At 47.7% G+C, this 18,650-nt stretch overlaps 1 protein-coding gene across 1 annotated transcript in view; it reads left to right on the top strand.

Annotated features, from left to right (window-relative positions):
- The window catches only part of LOC142663000 (uncharacterized), a 63,964-nt gene that overhangs the window by 6,436 nt on the left and 38,878 nt on the right, over nucleotides 1–18,650 (top strand). The window contains 7 exon segments of the mRNA XM_075841294.1: nucleotides 9,459–9,575; nucleotides 9,716–9,877; nucleotides 11,477–11,600; nucleotides 11,707–11,804; nucleotides 13,232–13,331; nucleotides 17,050–18,056; nucleotides 18,320–18,428. Of these exon segments, the coding sequence (XP_075697409.1) occupies nucleotides 9,498–9,575; nucleotides 9,716–9,877; nucleotides 11,477–11,600; nucleotides 11,707–11,804; nucleotides 13,232–13,331; nucleotides 17,050–18,056; nucleotides 18,320–18,428 (1,678 nt within the window). The 5' untranslated portion in view covers nucleotides 9,459–9,497.

Here is an 18,650-nt window from a genome sequence, read left to right as displayed (position 1 = left end):
TGGGCCATGTTGCGGTCACACCACCCCCTGCACTCGTTACACCCCTGGTCCCAGGACACCTACACGCAAGGGAATCCGAGATGGCACATAGAACTCTCTCTGCCTCGCAAGACTCGTTATCCCGACCACATCTTCCGAGTAGGACTATGAGCCTCGTGGCACTAAAATCAACTATAAATAGTTGGATGTAGAGGTGGCCGGGCATATCACCCGGGATATTAAAGAAACTTTGGCCTGGACAGTGGCGGCTTCATTACGGGCCATACAGCAAGGGGTTAAACAACATGGCTAATGCATCACTGAGATGGAAACTAGGATTCAAATGCTGGAAGCGGATTATGGCCATACATACCCCCAAGTAAGACAATAAAATCCCATGGGACTGGGTCGGGGGCCTGGAAAATAGGTCCCGGCACTGTCATTTGCGAATACTGAATATTCCATAATTGGTGCCCAACCAGGAACTCCGTAATTATTGTGAACTTACCCATCCGTCAGTGTTGGATATTCCGACTCCCTGTATGGTGGAAAGGGCACACTGTATCAGGCCACCTAGGGGGGTCCTCCAAGTCATACCGAATTTAAAGAGCTGACCGGACCACGACAAGCAAAAGTGAAGTACCTGGACCTTGTTGAGAAGTCAGCAAATCTGCTGGCATTGAAAACCCGATCCAGCCGCTTAAGATGTTCAACAATCGCCTCATAATATATGGCGACTGCTCCACTGATCTGACAAAGTAAGGAAAGCCATCTCCGCGTTATGTAAGAGGATGACAATATCTAGCTACCCTCTTGTTTTCCGCAAGGATTGCCCATCCGCCAGTAGCTACGGACTGCTCGCTAAGCAGAGATCAGGAATGGTCCTCCAGGAGATCGCAATGTACCCCTCTCCAAGATTGGAAAGTTGCCCGGGGACAACTACCAAACAACCAGAGGCCTAAAAAAGACACCCAAGCCATCGATACGCTCGTCATGAATGCGTGCACATGATCTAAGGCAGGGGTGTCAAACACATTTTCACCGAGGGCCACATCAGCCTTATGGTTGCCTTCAAAGGGCCGATTGTAATTTTAAGACTGTATAAATGTAACCGCTCGCTTAAAGAGGCTCTGTCACCAGATTTTGCAACCACTATCTCCTATTGCAGCAGATAGGCGCTGCAATGTAGATAAGAGTAACTTTTTTATTTTTAAAAATCGAGCATTTTTGGCCAAATTATGACCATTTTTGTATTTATGCAAATGAGGCTTGCAAAAGTCCAAGTGGGTGTGTTTAAAAGTAAAAGTACAACTGGGCGTGTATTATGTGCGTACATCGGGGCGTGTTTACTACTTTTACTAGCTGGGCGTTCTGACGAGAAGTATCATCCACTTCTCTTCAGAACGCCCAGCTTCTGGCAGTGCAGACACAGCCGTGTTCTCGAGAGATCACGCTGTGACGTCACTCACTTCCTGCCCCAGGTCCTGCATCGTGTCGGACGAGCCGGCACCAGAGGCTACAGATGATTCTGCAGCAGCATCGGCGTTTGCAGGTAAATCGATGTAGCTACTTACCTGCAAACGCTGATGCTGCTGCAGAATCAACTGTAGCCTCTGGTGCCGATGTGGCCGACACGATGCAGGACCTGTGAGTGACGTCACAGATCTGCACTGCCAGAAGCTGGGCGTTGTGAAGAGAAGTGGATGATACTTCTCATCAGAACACCCAGCTAGTAATAGTAGTAAACACGCCCCAATGTACGCACATAATACACGCCCAGTTGGACTTTTACTTTTAAACACACCCACTTGTACTTTTGCAAGCCTCATTTGCATAACTACAAAAATGGTCATAACTTGGCCAAAAATGCTCGTTTTTAAAAAATAAAAACGTTACTATAATCTACATTGCAGCGCCGATCTGCTGCAATAGCAGATAGGGGTTGCAAAATCTGGTGACAGAGCCTCTTTAACTGTTAAGGATTTATGCGCGGCCAAGACACGATGTGGGAGTAAACGAGTGAGCTAAAAATCACGGCCAGGCAAAAAAAAAATTACCGACACATTACAAAATCATTGGCTGTGCGCTGCGCAGAGTGACTGACCAATCACAGCCCCGCTTGTAGCTTCCCCCGCTAACTTCTGTGATGTTTTCTCTGATTAGAGTCGTTCATTTTCCCTTTTTTTTTCTCCAACCGGCCCAGACCCCTGTGACGACTTATTCCAGCTACGACTCGTCTCTGCAGAATGTGACACACAGACATGTTGGTTTCTCGCTTTTCCAACATCCTCCTCACCTACACCCCATCTGAACAAACTCATAATCCAGATGGTAATAATGATCCCTCAGTGCACGACACAATAAAAGTGCCCAATCAGTAACTGTGCCCCCACGCAGTAATAATGACCTTGTTGAGCTCCCTGTAGATAGCACCACACGCACACAGCCCCCTGTAGATAGCACCACACGCACACAGCCCCCTATAGATAGCGCCACACGCACACAGCCCCCTGTAGATAGCACCACACGCACACAGCCCCCTATAGATAGCACCACACGCACACAGCCCCCTATAGATAGCGCCACACGCACACAGCCCCCTGTAGATAGCACCACACGCACACAGCCCCCTATAGATAGCACCACACGCACACAGCCCCCTATAGATAGCGCCACACGCACACAGCCCCCTGTAGATAGCGCCACACGCACACAGCCCCCTGTAGATAGCGCCACACGCACACAGCCCCCTGTAGATAGCGCCACACGCACACAGCCCCCTGTAGATAGCGCCACACGCACACAGCCCCCTGTAGATAGCACCACACGCACACAGCCCCCTATAGATAGCACCACACACACAGCCCCCTGTAGATAGCGCCACACGCACACAGCCCCCTGTAGATAGCACCACACGCACACAGCCCCCTGTAGATAGCACCACACGCACACAGCCCCCTGTAGATAGCGCCACACACACAGCCCCCTGTAGATAGCGCCACACACACAGCCCCCTGTAGATAGCGACACACACACAGCCCCCTGTAGATAGCGACACACACACAGCCCCCTGTAGATAGCGACACGCACACAGCCCCCTGTAGATAGCGCCACACACACAGCCCCCTGTAGATAGCGACACGCACACAGCCCCCTGTAGATAGCGACACGCACACAGCCCCCTGTAGATAGCGACACGCACACAGCCCCCTGTAGATAGCGACACGCACACAGCCCCCTGTAGATAGCGACACGCACACAGCCCCCTGTAGATAGCGACACACACACAGCCCCCTGTAGATAGCGACACACACACAGCCCCCTGTAGATAGCATCACACACACACAGCCCCCTGTATATAGCGTCACACACACAGCCCCCTGTATATAGCGTCACACACACATCCCCCTGTAGATAGCGCCACACACACATCCCCCTGTAGATAGCATCACACACACATCCCCCTGTAGATAGCATCACACACACACACATCCCCCTGTAAATAGCACCACACACACACACATCCCCCTGTAAATAGCACCACACACACACACACAGCCCCCTGTAGATAGCGACACACACACAGCCCCCTGTAGATAGCGCCACACACACATCCCCCTGTAGATAGCATCACACACACATCCCCCTGTAGATAGCATCACACACACACAGCCCCCTGTAGATAGCGTCACACACACAGCCCCCTGTAGATAGCGTCACACACACATCCCCCTGTAGATAGCGTCACACACACAGCCCCCTGTAGATAGCGACACACACACACAGCCCCCTGTATATAGCGTCACACACACATCCCCCTGTAGATAGCATCACACACACACAGCCCCCTGTAGATAGCGTCACACACACACATCCCCCTGTAAATAGCACCACACACACACACACACACACATCCCCCTGTAGATAGCAACACACACACATCCCCCTGTAGATAGCACCACACGCACACAGCCCCCTGTAGATAGCAACACACACACATCCCCCTGTAGATAGCGTCACACACACACACATCCCCCTGTAAATAGCACCACACACACACACACACACACACATCCCCCTGTAGATAGCAACACACACATCCCCCTGTAGATAGCGCCACACAAACAGCCCCTGTAGATAGCGACACACACACAGCCCCTATAGATAGCGTCACACACACAGCCCCCTGTAGATAGCGCCACACACACAGCCCCCTGTAGATAGCGCCACACAAACAGCCCCTGTAGATAGCGTCACACACATCCCGCTGTAGATAGTCACACACACAGCCGCCTGTAGATATTACCCCCTTTTGTACAGAGTGCCACACACAGCCCTCCACACCCTTTGTACAGAGTGACACACACCGCTCCCCCTTGTAGAGAGTGTCACACAGTCTGCCCCTTGTAAATAATCCCACGCATAGGGTCGAGGGCGCCCCAGGCCACATAGGCCCCATAGCGCTGTCTGCTCTGCCTGACATTTCTCACATTTAGCAGCAGGTCAAGTGGCGACGGTCTGAGTGAGGTCGGTGCCGGCCTGAAAATGAACCAGTCTAGTCACCTGACCTCACATCACTAACGTGAGGTCAGATCACTCTGGTCCAGTAACTGGAGTGGTCTACTCCCGGCACCGACTTTACTCACACTTAGAAGTCCTGCTGTTGTGGCGCTGCATGTAAAAACCAGATTCAGGCACCTCTCGGGCCACGTAATATGAGGTGGCAGGCTGGATTCGGCCCACGGGCCTTCTATTTGACATGTGTGATCTAGGCGGTGAGACACATCTCACTACTCATCTGGGACTGATTGAACTCGTGGGTTGTGAGTATTTTATGTCTTTCATGAAGAGAGATGTTTTTTCCTTCTCAGGAATTATGTTGATGCTCCTAAACCATTATTTTGCTGGACAATGTATGCTATATTTTTTAGATGACCTTAGGGTCCCAATCGGCCACCGATCCACCCCACACAATAGACCTCTATTTATAGCTTAACGAGTGCATTTAGTAGGCTTAATCGGCCACAGCTAATATAAGGAACATGTTGGAAGTCCCCAGTGCCAAGCCCAGCTGGCATTAGTGACTATTGATGCTGAAAAAGCATTTGATAATATCCGCAGGAGTTGGCTGGGCGTGGTACTGGATTGTATACACGTCCTTACAACTGACGGGAAGTTTCAGACGGTTCCTTGACCATCTTTTTGCCTTCGCCAAGGCAAGGGTACGACCTTCTGTTTTTTTAACACCCTCGAATGCGCTGGGTATGGGCACTGGACAAGGGTGTTGCCTTTCCACGCTCTTGTTTAAGGCCCCATGCACACGCCAGTGAAAATGCCCGTAATCACGGGCCGTAATTACGGGCTCATATACTTCTATTGGCCACGGGTACCTTCTCGTTTGCTTACGGGAAGGTGCCCGGGCCGTTGAAAAATATAGAACATGTCCTATTTCAGCCCGTAATTACGGCACGGGCAGGCCCATAGAAGTCTGTGGGGCTCCCGTAACTACGGGTGGCTACGTGTGTGCACCCGTAAATACGGGAGCGTTGCTAGGCGACGTCAGGGGATAGTCACTGTCCAGGGTGCTGAAAGAGTTAAACGATCAGTGCTGGATAGAGAGAAGGGGCTGCACTGATCGGCAGTAACTCTTTCAGCACCCTGGACAGTGACTACCGCTGGACAGTTTCCTTCAAAAACCTGCAACAAAAAAAAATTAATACTTACCCAGAACTCCCTGCTTCTTCCTCCAGTCTGGCCTCCTGGGATAACGTTTCATCCCATGTGACTGCTGCAGCCAATCACAGGCCACTTCACCAAGACAACGGCCGGGGTACGTATGAACTTCTTTTTCTTTCTATCGCTGCGGAAACTCTGCCCAAAAGGGTTTCCCCTTCTCTCTATCCAGCACTGATAGAGAAAAGAGGCTGGCGATCAGTGCTGGATAGAGAGAAGGGGCTGCCGATTAGTGCAGTGCAATATAGCCGAGAAAACGGGTCCGTAAATACGGGTGACAAAGGACCTGTATTTTCGTGAGGGAAAAAATACGGACGTGTGCATGGGGCCTAACTTTGCACTGGAGCCACCACTGGACTGTCCTATTGGTGGCTAAGTTATACCTACTACAGAAGGGGCTTTGACCATCTCCTCAACAAGTAGATGATATTCCATCCATAGTGACATGTCAGAAGTTTGGATTGGTGGGAGTCCGAGCACTGAGACCCCCACCAATCGCTAGAACGAAGCAGCTGAAGCACTCGTGTAAACGCTCCGCCGCTTCGTGTCTGTTCGGCTGTTTCTGGAAATAAATGTATCGGTCTACGGACTCAATAGAAAGTCTATGAGCCCATTCTCCGATACATTGGCTTTCCGGAAAAAGAGTAACAGCCACGAAGCGGCTGAGCGCTCACACAAGACCTTCAACTGCTTCATTCTACAGATTGGTGGGGGTCTCAGTGCTCGGACCCCCACCAATCCAAACTTCTGTCATGTCAGAAGTTTGTCAAACATTTAGCAATTTGAGGTGTTGAAACACTTAATAATAAGGATAAACATTGTAACATTCGACAAGCTACTTGGTACTTAGAAGAAGATTTGACACTGGATTTGTGACTTTTCCGGATTTAATTTTTTTCTTCTTCTGGGAACGGGTATACCCAGGGGCGTAGCTAGGGGGGGCAGGCGGGGCATGTGCCCCGGGCGCAAGAGAAGGGGGGGCGCCGAAGAGCAGCTGATCACTGCTGACAGGCGCCCCGTATGTCGGACACCTGCAGCAGTTTAGGAAGAGCCAGGAAATTAGGGCGTTCTGACTGGGGTCTGTGACCGCCATGGAGTGGACCAGTCCTGTCACCTGACCTCACGTCAGTGACATGAGGTCAGATGACTCAGGTCAGGGGACAGGTCCACTCCCGTGCTGCAGCCTCCCTGCATCTGCCTGTGCTCTGCCGAGAAGCAGAGAGGAAGCTCTGCCCACACACAGCCCGTCCTGACCTGTCAGCAAGGAGACATGGTGAGTGTCTGTCTGTGTGTGTCTGTGTGTGTGTGTGTGTGTGTGTGTGTGTGTCTGTGTCTCTGCATGTGTTTGTCTCTTATATCTACTACATTATCTGTACTGTGTAGCAGAGCTGAGATTGTAATTTAGCACAATGTGTTATCTGTGATTTTACATAGGACTGCAGGGGACACAACTACATTATCAGTACTCCGAGAGTTATCAGTGTGCTATCCAGTGGCATAACTACCTCCGTAGCAGCTGCTACGGTGCCCGCGGCATGAGGGGGCCCGTGTCGCCCGCCGGCACGGGCCCCCACCCTAGCCGCAGGCTCCGCTAGCAGCCGCTATGGCTGCTACAGAGCGACGCCACTTAACACTACGGCAGAGCAGGGAGGTATCTCCTCGCTCTGCCATTAAACATAAGACATGTATCCCCTATCCACAGGATATCCACAGGACAGGGGATACATGTGTGATCGCTGGCAGCGATAGGGAGAACGGGGGACTGAAAGTCCCCTGAAGTTCTACATCACAAACCTCGGACTTCCGGGGTCTGTGTCGGCAGCTCCGGAGAAATGAATGGAGCGCCGGTCGTGCTTGTGCGCATGCGTGACCAGAGCTCCTTTCATTTTTATTGAGCTGCGCAGACGCCGGAAGTCAGAAGTTAGTCATGGAGAATTTCAGGGGACTTTCGGTCCCCGTTCTCCCTATCGCTGCCAGCGATCACACATGTCTCCCCTATCCTGTGGATAGGGGATACATGTCTTTTGTAGGACACACTGTAGGTCGGATTTTTTTGGGAGGGGGACGCTGTATGGCATTCCCTACAGGGGGGGGGGCTGTATGGCGTTCTCTACAGGGGGGCTGTATGGCGTTATCTAAAGGGGCGGGCTGTATGATGTTCCCTACAGGGGGGGCTGTATGGCGTTCTCTACAGGGAGGCTGTATGGCGTTCTCTACAAGGGGTGCTGTATGGCGTTAGCGCCAAACAGCCCCCCCTGTAGATAATGCCATACAGCCCCCTCTGTAGATATCTACAGGGGGGGGCTGTAAAAAAGGCACTATCTACGAGGAGGGGCCCCAGTCAAAAGTTTGCTATGGGGCCCAGTCTTTCCTAGTTACGCCCCTGGTGCTATCTGTAGTATTACATAGGACTGCAGGTAACATCTACTACATTATCTGTACTGTGTAGCAGAGCTGAGATTGTAATTTAGCACAATGTGTTATCTGTGGTGTTACATAGGACTGCAGGTAACACTACTACATTATCTGTGCTGTGTACATATGTGCCTGTGTGGGTATATATTGGTCTGTTTGTGAATGTGTCTTTGTGCTTGTATATATGTGTCTTTTGTGTGTGTGTGTGTGTGTGTGTGTGTGTGTGTATGTGTGTTTGTATGTCTATATATTTACCTGTATGTATATATTCCAGATGTGTGTATGTATATTTGCCTGTATGTCTAAATATCTGTCTTTATGTATGTACAGTATATATGTTCCAGCGTGTCCATATATGTGGTTACGTTTTGGTTTGTGTAGGGGGCGGCAATAGAGAGTCCCGCACAGGGCGCCATCCAAGCTAAGGCCGGCCCTGGCTGTCACCAACCCTAGTCCGAAGGAACTCCGCCGCTGCCTGCGCCGCATGACCTCCTCGGCTCCTCCGATAAGTCAGACCAGGCAGAGCGGAGAGTGGTAGCGGTAGGCTACCGCTCACCGGTCTGTTCACAGTGTGGCGCTAAGTACAAGGGGTGGGAGTGTGGCGCTATTTACTAGGGGGGAAGCTGGCTGTGTGTGGCGCTATTTACAAGGGGGGCTGTGTGTGGCCTCTTTAATTTATTTTTATGTTAATTACATTATAGAACTATATCGCTTATAAAATGTAGAAATGCTTTTATACTCGCGTTACATTAAAAAAATTGTGAAAAAAAATTACACCTCATTGATTGGTAGGGAAAGAAAACATGGCGAGGGGGAAGGAGATGTCGGGAAATAAGTTGGGGGGGGCGCCAAACTGAATCTTTGCCCCGGGTGCAGGAGAACCGAGCTACGCCTCTGGGTATACCTCATTGGCTTTCTTCTGAAAGTTTTGCGCGAGTCGTCCGAATCAAATGGGTTACTGTTTTGGGGTGAATGGGTTATATTAGTTAGTTATATATTGTAAGGATACTTGACATACGGGACAAAGAGTCTAGAGATTTGGACTTGGTGCGCTAAATCTTTATATGAATGTTGTTTTTTCGGACTCTACATATCACAATATCGGTATCTGGAGTTTTGTAAATCTTGCTGAAGCAACGTATACCATTTCTAAAAAGATAGCGACATCGTACGTCAGATGATATTCGGCTCTGTTTACATCTGTGTCGAAAGGTCCATTAGGAGCACGCAGCATTTTTATTCCCGGTAGCCTTGGCGGAACGGCGACTGACCCCGTTATAAGTCAACTGGGAATTTTAGACTGACTCCTTTTTTTTTCCCCCTCGATGTAGAGGTGCAAAATAACATACGTCCTGACTGAACCACCAAGAATGGACAAGGACAGAAATGGGATGACGGAGAGGATATTAAACCTCACCCTAGAGATCATCTACCTGCTGACTGGAGAGGTGAGGGATTCTGGGAATTATTTAATTATTATTTTTATTAGTCACATGACTGACTTTTATTTCCATTAATAAAAACGGAAGTTGACGGGAGAGATATTGGGAATGTATAAACGGAAATCACTGTCTCTCTCCACGTACAGGATTACTCAGTCGTGAAGACGATATCTGAAGAGGGTGAAGGAGGGAGCAGGGACCAGATCCCTATAACGGTGTGTCCACCTCAATCACTAATACATGAGAGAAACAACGAGCAGAAGATCCTGGACCTGACCAACAAAATCATTCATCTGCTGACCGGAGAGGTGAGGACTGCCGGGACTGAATACAATAACACCGAGGGAGATGTCTGGGTTATGACTGTGCGACGTCGAGGGGTTTCAACTTGAATTTTATTCCAATGTAGCATAATCTAGGAATATATGGGAGTGCATTAACCCCCTAAAAATTGCTATTATTGTCGAATTTTTTCCCCCATTCCCCTCTAGGACATGTTCTATATACTAATTATATGTACCCCAAAATGGTGCCAATGAAAAATACAGCTTGTCCTGCAAAACACAACTCCTCATAAAGCTACGTAGATGAAAAAAATAAAAAATGTCACGCCTCTTGGATTACCTCGGCAGTCTGCTCTGAGTGACAGTTCTGGGGGTCTCCTGATTGGACGCTAGAGCTGTCACTCAAAGCAGAGGGGAGGGGCTGGAGGGGATTCAGTGTTGAGAGCCGAGAGCGCTGAACATGAAGGAGCTGCGATCGCGGCGTCGAAGACATTAAAACCTTAATTTTTCGGTCATTCAACCAGCATGACCAACAAAGTGGGAAAGAAAAATGGGCACGTGTAGGGACCTGAGTGGCTTTGACAAGGGCCAAATTGTGATGGCTAGGCGTCTGGGTTAGAGCATCTCCATAACCGCACGTAGTGTTCCCGGAATTCAGTGCTTAGTACCTACCAAAAGTAGTTCAAGTAAGGACAGCCGGTGTACCGACGACCGGATCATAGGCATCAGACTGCCAGATAGAGAGGCGCGATTTGACACACCACGTTTCTACTGCTCCAGAGTCCAGTGGTGGTGTGCTTTATACCACTACATCCGACACTTGGCATTGTACGGCTGGCATGCAGCTGCTCGGCTATGGAAACCCATGCCATGAAGCTCCCGGTGCGAGTCAGCAGAGCGTTGGCGACTTTTATGCACTATTACGCACTCGGTCACCATGCTCTGTAACTTTACGTGGTCTGCCACATTGCAATAATACCACTCCGTTACTGGTGGAATATCTAGGATGGAGGAAATTTCACAAACTGACTTGTTGCAACGGTGATTTCCTATTACAGGACCGCGCTGGAATTCAGTGATCTCTTTCCAACGACCCGTGCTTATACAGATGTTTGTAAAGGCGACTGCATGGCGAGTTCTGGATTTTATACACCTCTGGCAATGGGACTGATTAGAATTATGTCCCAATACTTTTGTCAGTAAGGGTCCTTTTATACCGGCCAATATGGACCGTGTAAACGAGGCCCGCTCAACGAGACAGCTGGTTGATCGGTGCTTGTTTTCTCCTTTCACATGGAGCTACGCATGGGGACGAGTGCTTGTTACTACGATCTCTCGTCCCCATACATTTCAATCATGTCGGCAGCACGTCCCTCTTTTTAATGTTTTCGACATTTAGAACGATATAATCCGCCAAAGAACAAGCGTTTCCTCGGGTGATCATTGCCCTGTTTACACAGGTCAATTATCGGGAACGACTTTCCTGTGAACGCTCGTTTGCCCGATAATTGGCCGGTGTGAAAGGGCTCTTACTCAACATCAAATACCCAGAGCATTAATAATAGGGCAGTAAAGACCGGGGCAGAGTTTTTTCTTCTGAAAATATATTTATATGTGCATCAGGTTCCTATAAGATGTCAGGATGTCACCATCTATTTCTCCATGGAGGAGTGGGAGTATATAGAAGGACACAAGGATCTGTACAGGGACGTCATGATGGAGGACCACCGGCCCCTCACATCACCGGGTAAGGGTAATATTTTATTGGCTTTAATAGGAAGATTAGTTAATAAATATAATCGCCTGATAATCACATATACACAATGTATTTGGCCGCTGTGTGTCTTCTACAGATGGGTCCAGTATGAGAAATCCTGAAGAACAATGTCCCGAACCTTTGTATTTACAGGATCGTCCAGAGAGAAATCCCAATGTCCTACAGGACTATCCGGTAGGGACATCTCCCCAGATATGATATATGATCTTGTTCAGTGTCACTTCATTGAACTTAACATTAACTTATGTTAGGGGCTCTGTCCTTACAAGGCATCCCACGTTATTTTTACAATTATTTTTTTTTTCCCAATAAAAATCTTATTGGAGTTGTACAAATGTAACAACATAAATATAAAAAACATAACCGCATAATTTGCTGTATGTAAATAAAACATAAGGAGGGGTAAAAGGAGGGCGGGAGTTACAGCCTAAATGCTCTCTGAAAAGACAAGTACCTAAGAGCAGACCAGAGGCGGTTGTGAGTTAGGGGGGTACCGGACAAGAAGCCTACTGGAGGAAGGTATTTAATTTGGAGTCGTAAAATATGAGTCAGAACATTAAAATTCTCTCCAATCTCTCCAGATGTTTGAGTATCGGTCTTAGGCTTCTGGGGGTTGTGGCTATCGATTCTTCCATTGTATTTAAGAAGGATATATCCGTAAACCATTCCTCTAGGGAGCGGGGTCTTGGCTTTTCCTAATGGCAAGGAAGGTTGTTCTTCGACTTCTTTAAGACAGTAGTTTGCCAATGATCTTTTAGATTTAGAACAACCCGTGGGGATCATATAGAGCAGGAGAGTTTCGGGTGTATTTGGAACGGAGATGCCTGAGATTTGAGTGATGAGGGTGAGTACATGTGTCTAAAACTTGTGTCCAGACGGGCGTCTCCACCATACATGAGACAGCGACCTACTCTCCTCATCACACCTTCAACGTGTTTCCAAAATTCCAGGGTACCAACAATGAAGTATAGTAGACACCCTATACCAGCATGAGATCATTTTAGCGGAGGTTTATTGTGCCTTGTTGGCAATAAGTATAGTTTTTGTTTCTCTGTTGCTTAGGAGGGTGTTGGATTTTTGAATCCATTACCAAATTGGTGTGTAAAATATATGGTCCTATTAGAGGTTACAAATGTTTCCTAAACTTTCCTTCCAGTGTCTAAATATTGTCTTTTAGGGTACAATGCTGGGGTGGTAAACCTTTATTGCAACTTAAGGGTACGAATTTCAGGGGATTTAAAATAGTGCACAGTGTCCCAAGGGTGTGAGAAAGCTAGTAGACTTTTTGGGTGCATCACTACAGGTTTTTCGAGTAGAAGAAAATCTTGATTCTCATTTTCAAAGAGATATTGATTAGACTGAGCAGATTCAAGGAAAGGAAACAAAAATTGTATTCTTGTAATAGAGAGAGTAGTAGCCCCTTGGAATAAACTTCCTGCTGACTCACTGGATTTATGATCGGACAGAAATCCATCCTAAAATGAAGAAGCCGATTTCATTCAAAAACATATGAAAAATAAACGAGACTTTTCTGCACTCACTATTCTTTGCTTCCATGTGTCCTGATTGTTCATTATTTGTTTCTATATGTGGTGACTTAGGTTGAAGATCTGACTAATATAAAAAATGACATTAGAAGAAGAAAAAACGAGATGTATGTGGAGGTCAACCGGCAGATATGTTCTACAGATATCGGTAGAGGTAAGATCTAAAACAAGTCACATATTCTCAGTTTCTACCGAAATCTCTCATTCGGTTAGTAAAATCTAATCACAAAAATATATCTTCCCAGTGGGGGCTCAGTAGTCACCATCCCTTATTAAGTTAATCTTACATGGCCTGACGTGGGATGTGTAAACTATCAAGGAGACAGTTTATTGATCGGCGCTCGTTTCCTCCTTTCACAAGGAGCTATGTATGGGGACGAGTTCTCGTTAATGCGATCTCTCCTTACTCCGATCGCTCCTTACTTCGATCGCTCCTTACTCGTCCCCATACACTTCTATCATGTCGGCAGTACGTCGGGAGATGTTTTGCCGACGACGATAATATTTACGGCATTTAAAACGATACAATCAGCCAATGAATCAGAGTTTGCACGTTCATCGGCTGATCGTTGCCCTGTTTACATTGCAATTATCGGGAAGGAGCGTTCTATAAAAGGGCCCTACGACTGCTGCTATCCACGTCACATCATGTCATTGTGTACTACCTGAGCGTAGGGTAGTTCATAGAGACATCCACCCAGACTCGTATGTAGAAATCACTGGTTACCTAAGCAAAAGTAACCCCATATCCCTTTTTCAGCGCCCAAAGTACCGAATAATACTACTGTATTTTATTTTTGGATATGTTTATATTATAGCATCAGCAAAAGTACACATAAAATGTGTACTAGCATTAGTGAATATAGTAGTGCCCATATAATTCCAACCATAGTGCCCACATAACTTTCGAAGGGATCGTAGTTGTAGTGTGTAAATATATAGTACCGGCCATAATGTCCCCATTATACCTATAGTGTCCATATAATGCCAGGCATAATGTACTTGGTTAAAAAACAATTCCTGCCCTGCCTATGAATGTTCCACTTACTGACTACAGCTTCCGAACCGGGACAGCTGCAGTGTATGTGGGTCCTTGGTAGACCGTTATATGGCTCCCCTGTCTACCCCACCCCCAGTTTGACAAACTCCCTCCCTCCAAGCCCAGAAGGCCGTGGCATTTGCGAGGTTTTTCTAGTGCTGAATGTGGTACACGGAAATTTGTAAATGTACCATGTGATTGCCCATTGGAGTAGGATCTTGACAATATTGTGATTGGAAAGTGATGTCATCAAGTTCCTTCTAGACATCAGTATTATAGTGTAGCCTTCGGTTGCATTTGCCATAACTGGAACAAGAAGGACCAGGGGCAGGGAGTCTTGGCATGTTGAATAGCCTGAGTATTATTTAGTCGTTAATGTTGTAATACATTTCTTAATGAACGAAAAATATTAGTTTGCCTCTTGTATAGACTGGGGCAGATTTACTACAGTGTCAAAATGTAGCCAAATTTTGGCGCAATTTGGTGCGTTTTGGATGTTTGGATGTCACTAAACACTTAAAAGGGGTGTAGCTTATTGGAAAGGGGCATGGCTTAAACTGTGTCAAAATTGTGCTGCAAAATCAAAGGTGGTATAAGGAAAAGTGTCGCATCGGTCAAGCAAATGCACCAAAATTATCAAGCCGCATGCACCACTGTGATAAATTTGGAGCGTCTTGTGACTTCTGAGTTTACACTATCTAAATATTAGGCCCTGTTCACACTGAGTTTTTTTTGCAGGAGCAAAAAATCTGCTTTTTTTCGACCGCGGGCATGGAAGCTAATGCAAGGTCCGCAGACAAAACACGTTGTGAAAAAACGCACAGAAACGAATGCCGCATGTTTTTCTGTCTCCCATTGATTTCAACGGGAGGTCAGAGGTGGAAACCGCGGCACGATAATCGTTGATAGTCGGTGCTGCTTGCGGCTCATGACTCTACAGTTGATAGTCGGTGCTGCTGGCGGCTCATGACTCTGCAGTTCATAGTCGGTGCTGCTGGCGGCTCATGACTCTGCAGTTCATAGTCGGTGCTGCTGGCGGCTCATGACTCTGCAGTTGATAGTCGGTGCTGCTGGCTGCTCATGACACTGCAGTTGATAGTCGGTGCTGCTGGCGGCTCATGACTCTGCAGTTGATAGTCGGTGCTGCTGGCGGCTCATGACTCTGCAGTTGATAGTCGGTGCTGCTGGCGGCTCATGACTCTGCAGTTGATAGTCGGTGCTGCTGGCGGCTCATGACTACAGTTGATAGTCGGTGCTGTTGGCGGCTCATGGCTCTGCAGTTGATAGTCGGTGCTGCTGGCGGCTCATGACTCTACAGTTGATAGTCGGTGCTGCTGGCGGCTCATGACTCTGCAGTTCATAGTCGGTGCTGCTGGCGGCTCATGACTCTGCAGTTGATAGTCGGTGCTGCTGGCGACTCATGACTCTGCAGTTGATAGTCGGTGCTGCTGGCGGCTCATAACTCTGCAGTTGATAGTCGGTGCTGCTGGCGGCTCATGACTCTGCAGTTGATAGTCGGTGCTGCTGGCGGCTCATGACTCTGCAGTTGATAGTCGGTGCTGCTGGCGGCTCATGACTCTGCAGTTGATAGTCGGTGCTGCTGGCGGCTCATGACTGCAGTTGATAGTCGGTGCTGCTGGCGGCTCATGACTCTGCAGTTGATAGTCGGTGCTGCTGGCGGCTCATGACTTTGCAGTTGATAGTCGGTGCTGCTGGCGGCTCATGACTCTGCAGTTGATAGTCGGTGCTGCTGGCGGCTCATGACTCTGCAGTTGATAGTCGGTGCTGCTGGCGGCTCATGACTCTGCAGTTGATAGTCGGTGCTGCTGGCGGCTCATGACTCTGCAGTTCATAGTCGGTGCTGCTGGCGGCTCATGACTCTGCAGTTGATAGTCGGTGCTGCTGGCGGCTCATGACTCTGCAGTTGATAGTCGGTGCTGCTGGCGGCTCATGACTCTGCAGTTGATAGTCAGTGCTGCTGGCGGCTCATGACTCTGCAGTTGATAGTCGGTGCTGCTGGCGGCTCATGACTCTGCAGTTGATAGTCGGTGCTGCTGGCGGCTCATGACTCTGCAGTTGATAGTCGGTGCTGCTGGCGGCTCATGACTCTGCAGTTGATAGTCGGTGCTGCTGGCGGCTCATGACTCTGCAGTTCATAGTCGGTGCTGCTGGCGGCTCATGACTCTGCAGTTCATAGTCGGTGCTGCTGGCGGCTCATGACTCTGCAGTTGGAGACCGAGCGTCCAGCGCCTCTCCCGTATCCAGAGCGGCAGGATCACATAAAGTTCTCCAGCGCTGGTGCTTGTTCTGAATACGAGTGCCGTGCGGATGAGCTGGACGCTCTGTCTCCAACTGCAGAGTTATGAGCCACCGCCAGCATTGCCCCCGTTTTGTGGGCCGTGAGTCTGGGCCACAAAAACTCTCAGGGAAATCATGTGAGCCAGCGATCATGTGACCTACCCGGGGTTGGGACAAACTGGTGGCATCAATTCCAGCCTTCCTTTTTTTTGCGGGTCTGTAAATACTGATGACGCACCAAAGGTTTTTTGTGATCAAATTACAGAGTTATTATACGGGGATCCCATGTTCAGGATCCTCGTCTCTTGGCCAGAGTGGAGAGCGGTTACATAGAGTGTCTCTCGCTCTGGAGGACCTGTCCTGTTCTGTATTACACAGATAACCCATTTAATAAGTGTATGTAATGGTAGGAAAACAGGAATCTCTTATCGTGTTGAGTTAGGAAATGTGTTTTGATGAATGACCAGTCTTTCACTTGGATATAAATTTTTGATTTCCAAATGCCGAAAATAATTAACTCTGTTTCTATTACCAGCAGATGACTGCACCCAAAACTTGGCGGAACGTCTCCTGTTATCTCCAGATCCTATAGTGGAATATGATAATGTCACAGATAACCCTGGAGAACATTCCAGTACCCCAAATATACCCTCAGTCATTAACCGAGATCTATCTCCTGAACCCACTACTCACAAAGAATTTTCATCTGATCAGTCACCGATTGTTAAACATAGTACTGCTGATAGAGGAGATAAATCGTTTCCATGTTATAAATGCGGGAAACATTTTAAGAAAAAATTTAGTGTTTCGACACACAAGAGGGTTCACCGAAACGAGACGCGATTTTCATGTTCAGAATGTGATAAAAATGTAATCGGGACGTCAACTTGTGATATACATCAGATAATTCGCACAGGGAAAAAGCCGTTTTTATGCACAGAATGTGGAAAGTACTTTTCTAAGAAGTCAGATCTTGGTGACCATCAAAGAACTCACACAGGAGAGGAGCCATTTTCATGTTCAGAATGTGAGAAATCTTTCACCAGGAAATTGCACCTTGTTGAACATCATAAAACGCACACAGGGGAGAAGCCGTTTTCATGCCAAGAATGTGGGAAAAGTTTTACCCAGAAATCAAACCTTTATAGACATCTAAGAAACCACACAGGTGTGAAACCATTTTCATGTTCAGAATGTGGGAAATGTTTTACCCAGAAGTCAAACCTTGTTGACCATCAAAGGACTCACACAGGAGAGAAGCCATATTCATGTTCAGAATGTGGGAAACGTTTTTCCCAGAAATCGAATCTTGTTCAGCATCAAAGCCGTCACACTGGAAAGAGGCCATTTTCCTGTTCGGAATGTGGGAAATGTTTTTTGCAGAAATCAAACCTTTATTACCATCAAAGAACTCACATAGGAGAGAAGCTATATTCATGTTCAGAATGTGGAATAATTTTTTCCCAGAAAACAAAATTTCTCAAACATCAGAAACTTCACAACACACGGGAGAAGACATTTTCATGTTTAAATGTGTTAAACGTTCTACCCAGAAATTGAATCTTGTTGACCATCGTAGAACAGGGGGAAAGCCAATCCAGGTTCAGATTGTTGGAAATGTTTTACGCAGAAATCAAGCATTAGTATCAACACACAAGGGAGAATTTTAGTGTAGGAAATTCTTTACCCCAGGTATAAGATTCCAGGTACATTAGTTACAACAGAAACTTGAGAAACCATGGGGGAATTCATTTTTTTTTTGACCATGACAAAATTTTAAATCAGAACATTTCCTATATTAACAGAATAATGAAAGGGTAACTAATTTTTCAGAAAGTCAGAAGTTTTCATTGGTAGGGGTCAGAGCACGGAGACCGCCACCGATCGCTAAAACAAAGCAGCAGAAGAGCTCGAGTGATCGCCGAGCCGCTTCGCCTCTGATCGGCTTTTCTCGGAAAGCCGACCAGTTGGTGTACGGACTCAATAGAAAGTTTATAAACCCCTACACGAACTGCTCGGCTTTCTGAGAAAAGCTGATCAGAAACTAAGCGGCTCACACGAGCGATTTTCTGCCACTTCGTTTTAGCAATCGGTGGGGGTCTCCGTGCTTAGTCCCCCACTGATCAAAGCTTCTGA

Source organism: Rhinoderma darwinii, chromosome 11, assembly GCF_050947455.1.
Source record: "Rhinoderma darwinii isolate aRhiDar2 chromosome 11, aRhiDar2.hap1, whole genome shotgun sequence".
In the NCBI taxonomy this organism is placed as follows: Eukaryota; Metazoa; Chordata; class Amphibia; order Anura; family Rhinodermatidae; genus Rhinoderma; species Rhinoderma darwinii.
This window is presented reverse-complemented; position numbering and strand designations above follow the sequence as displayed.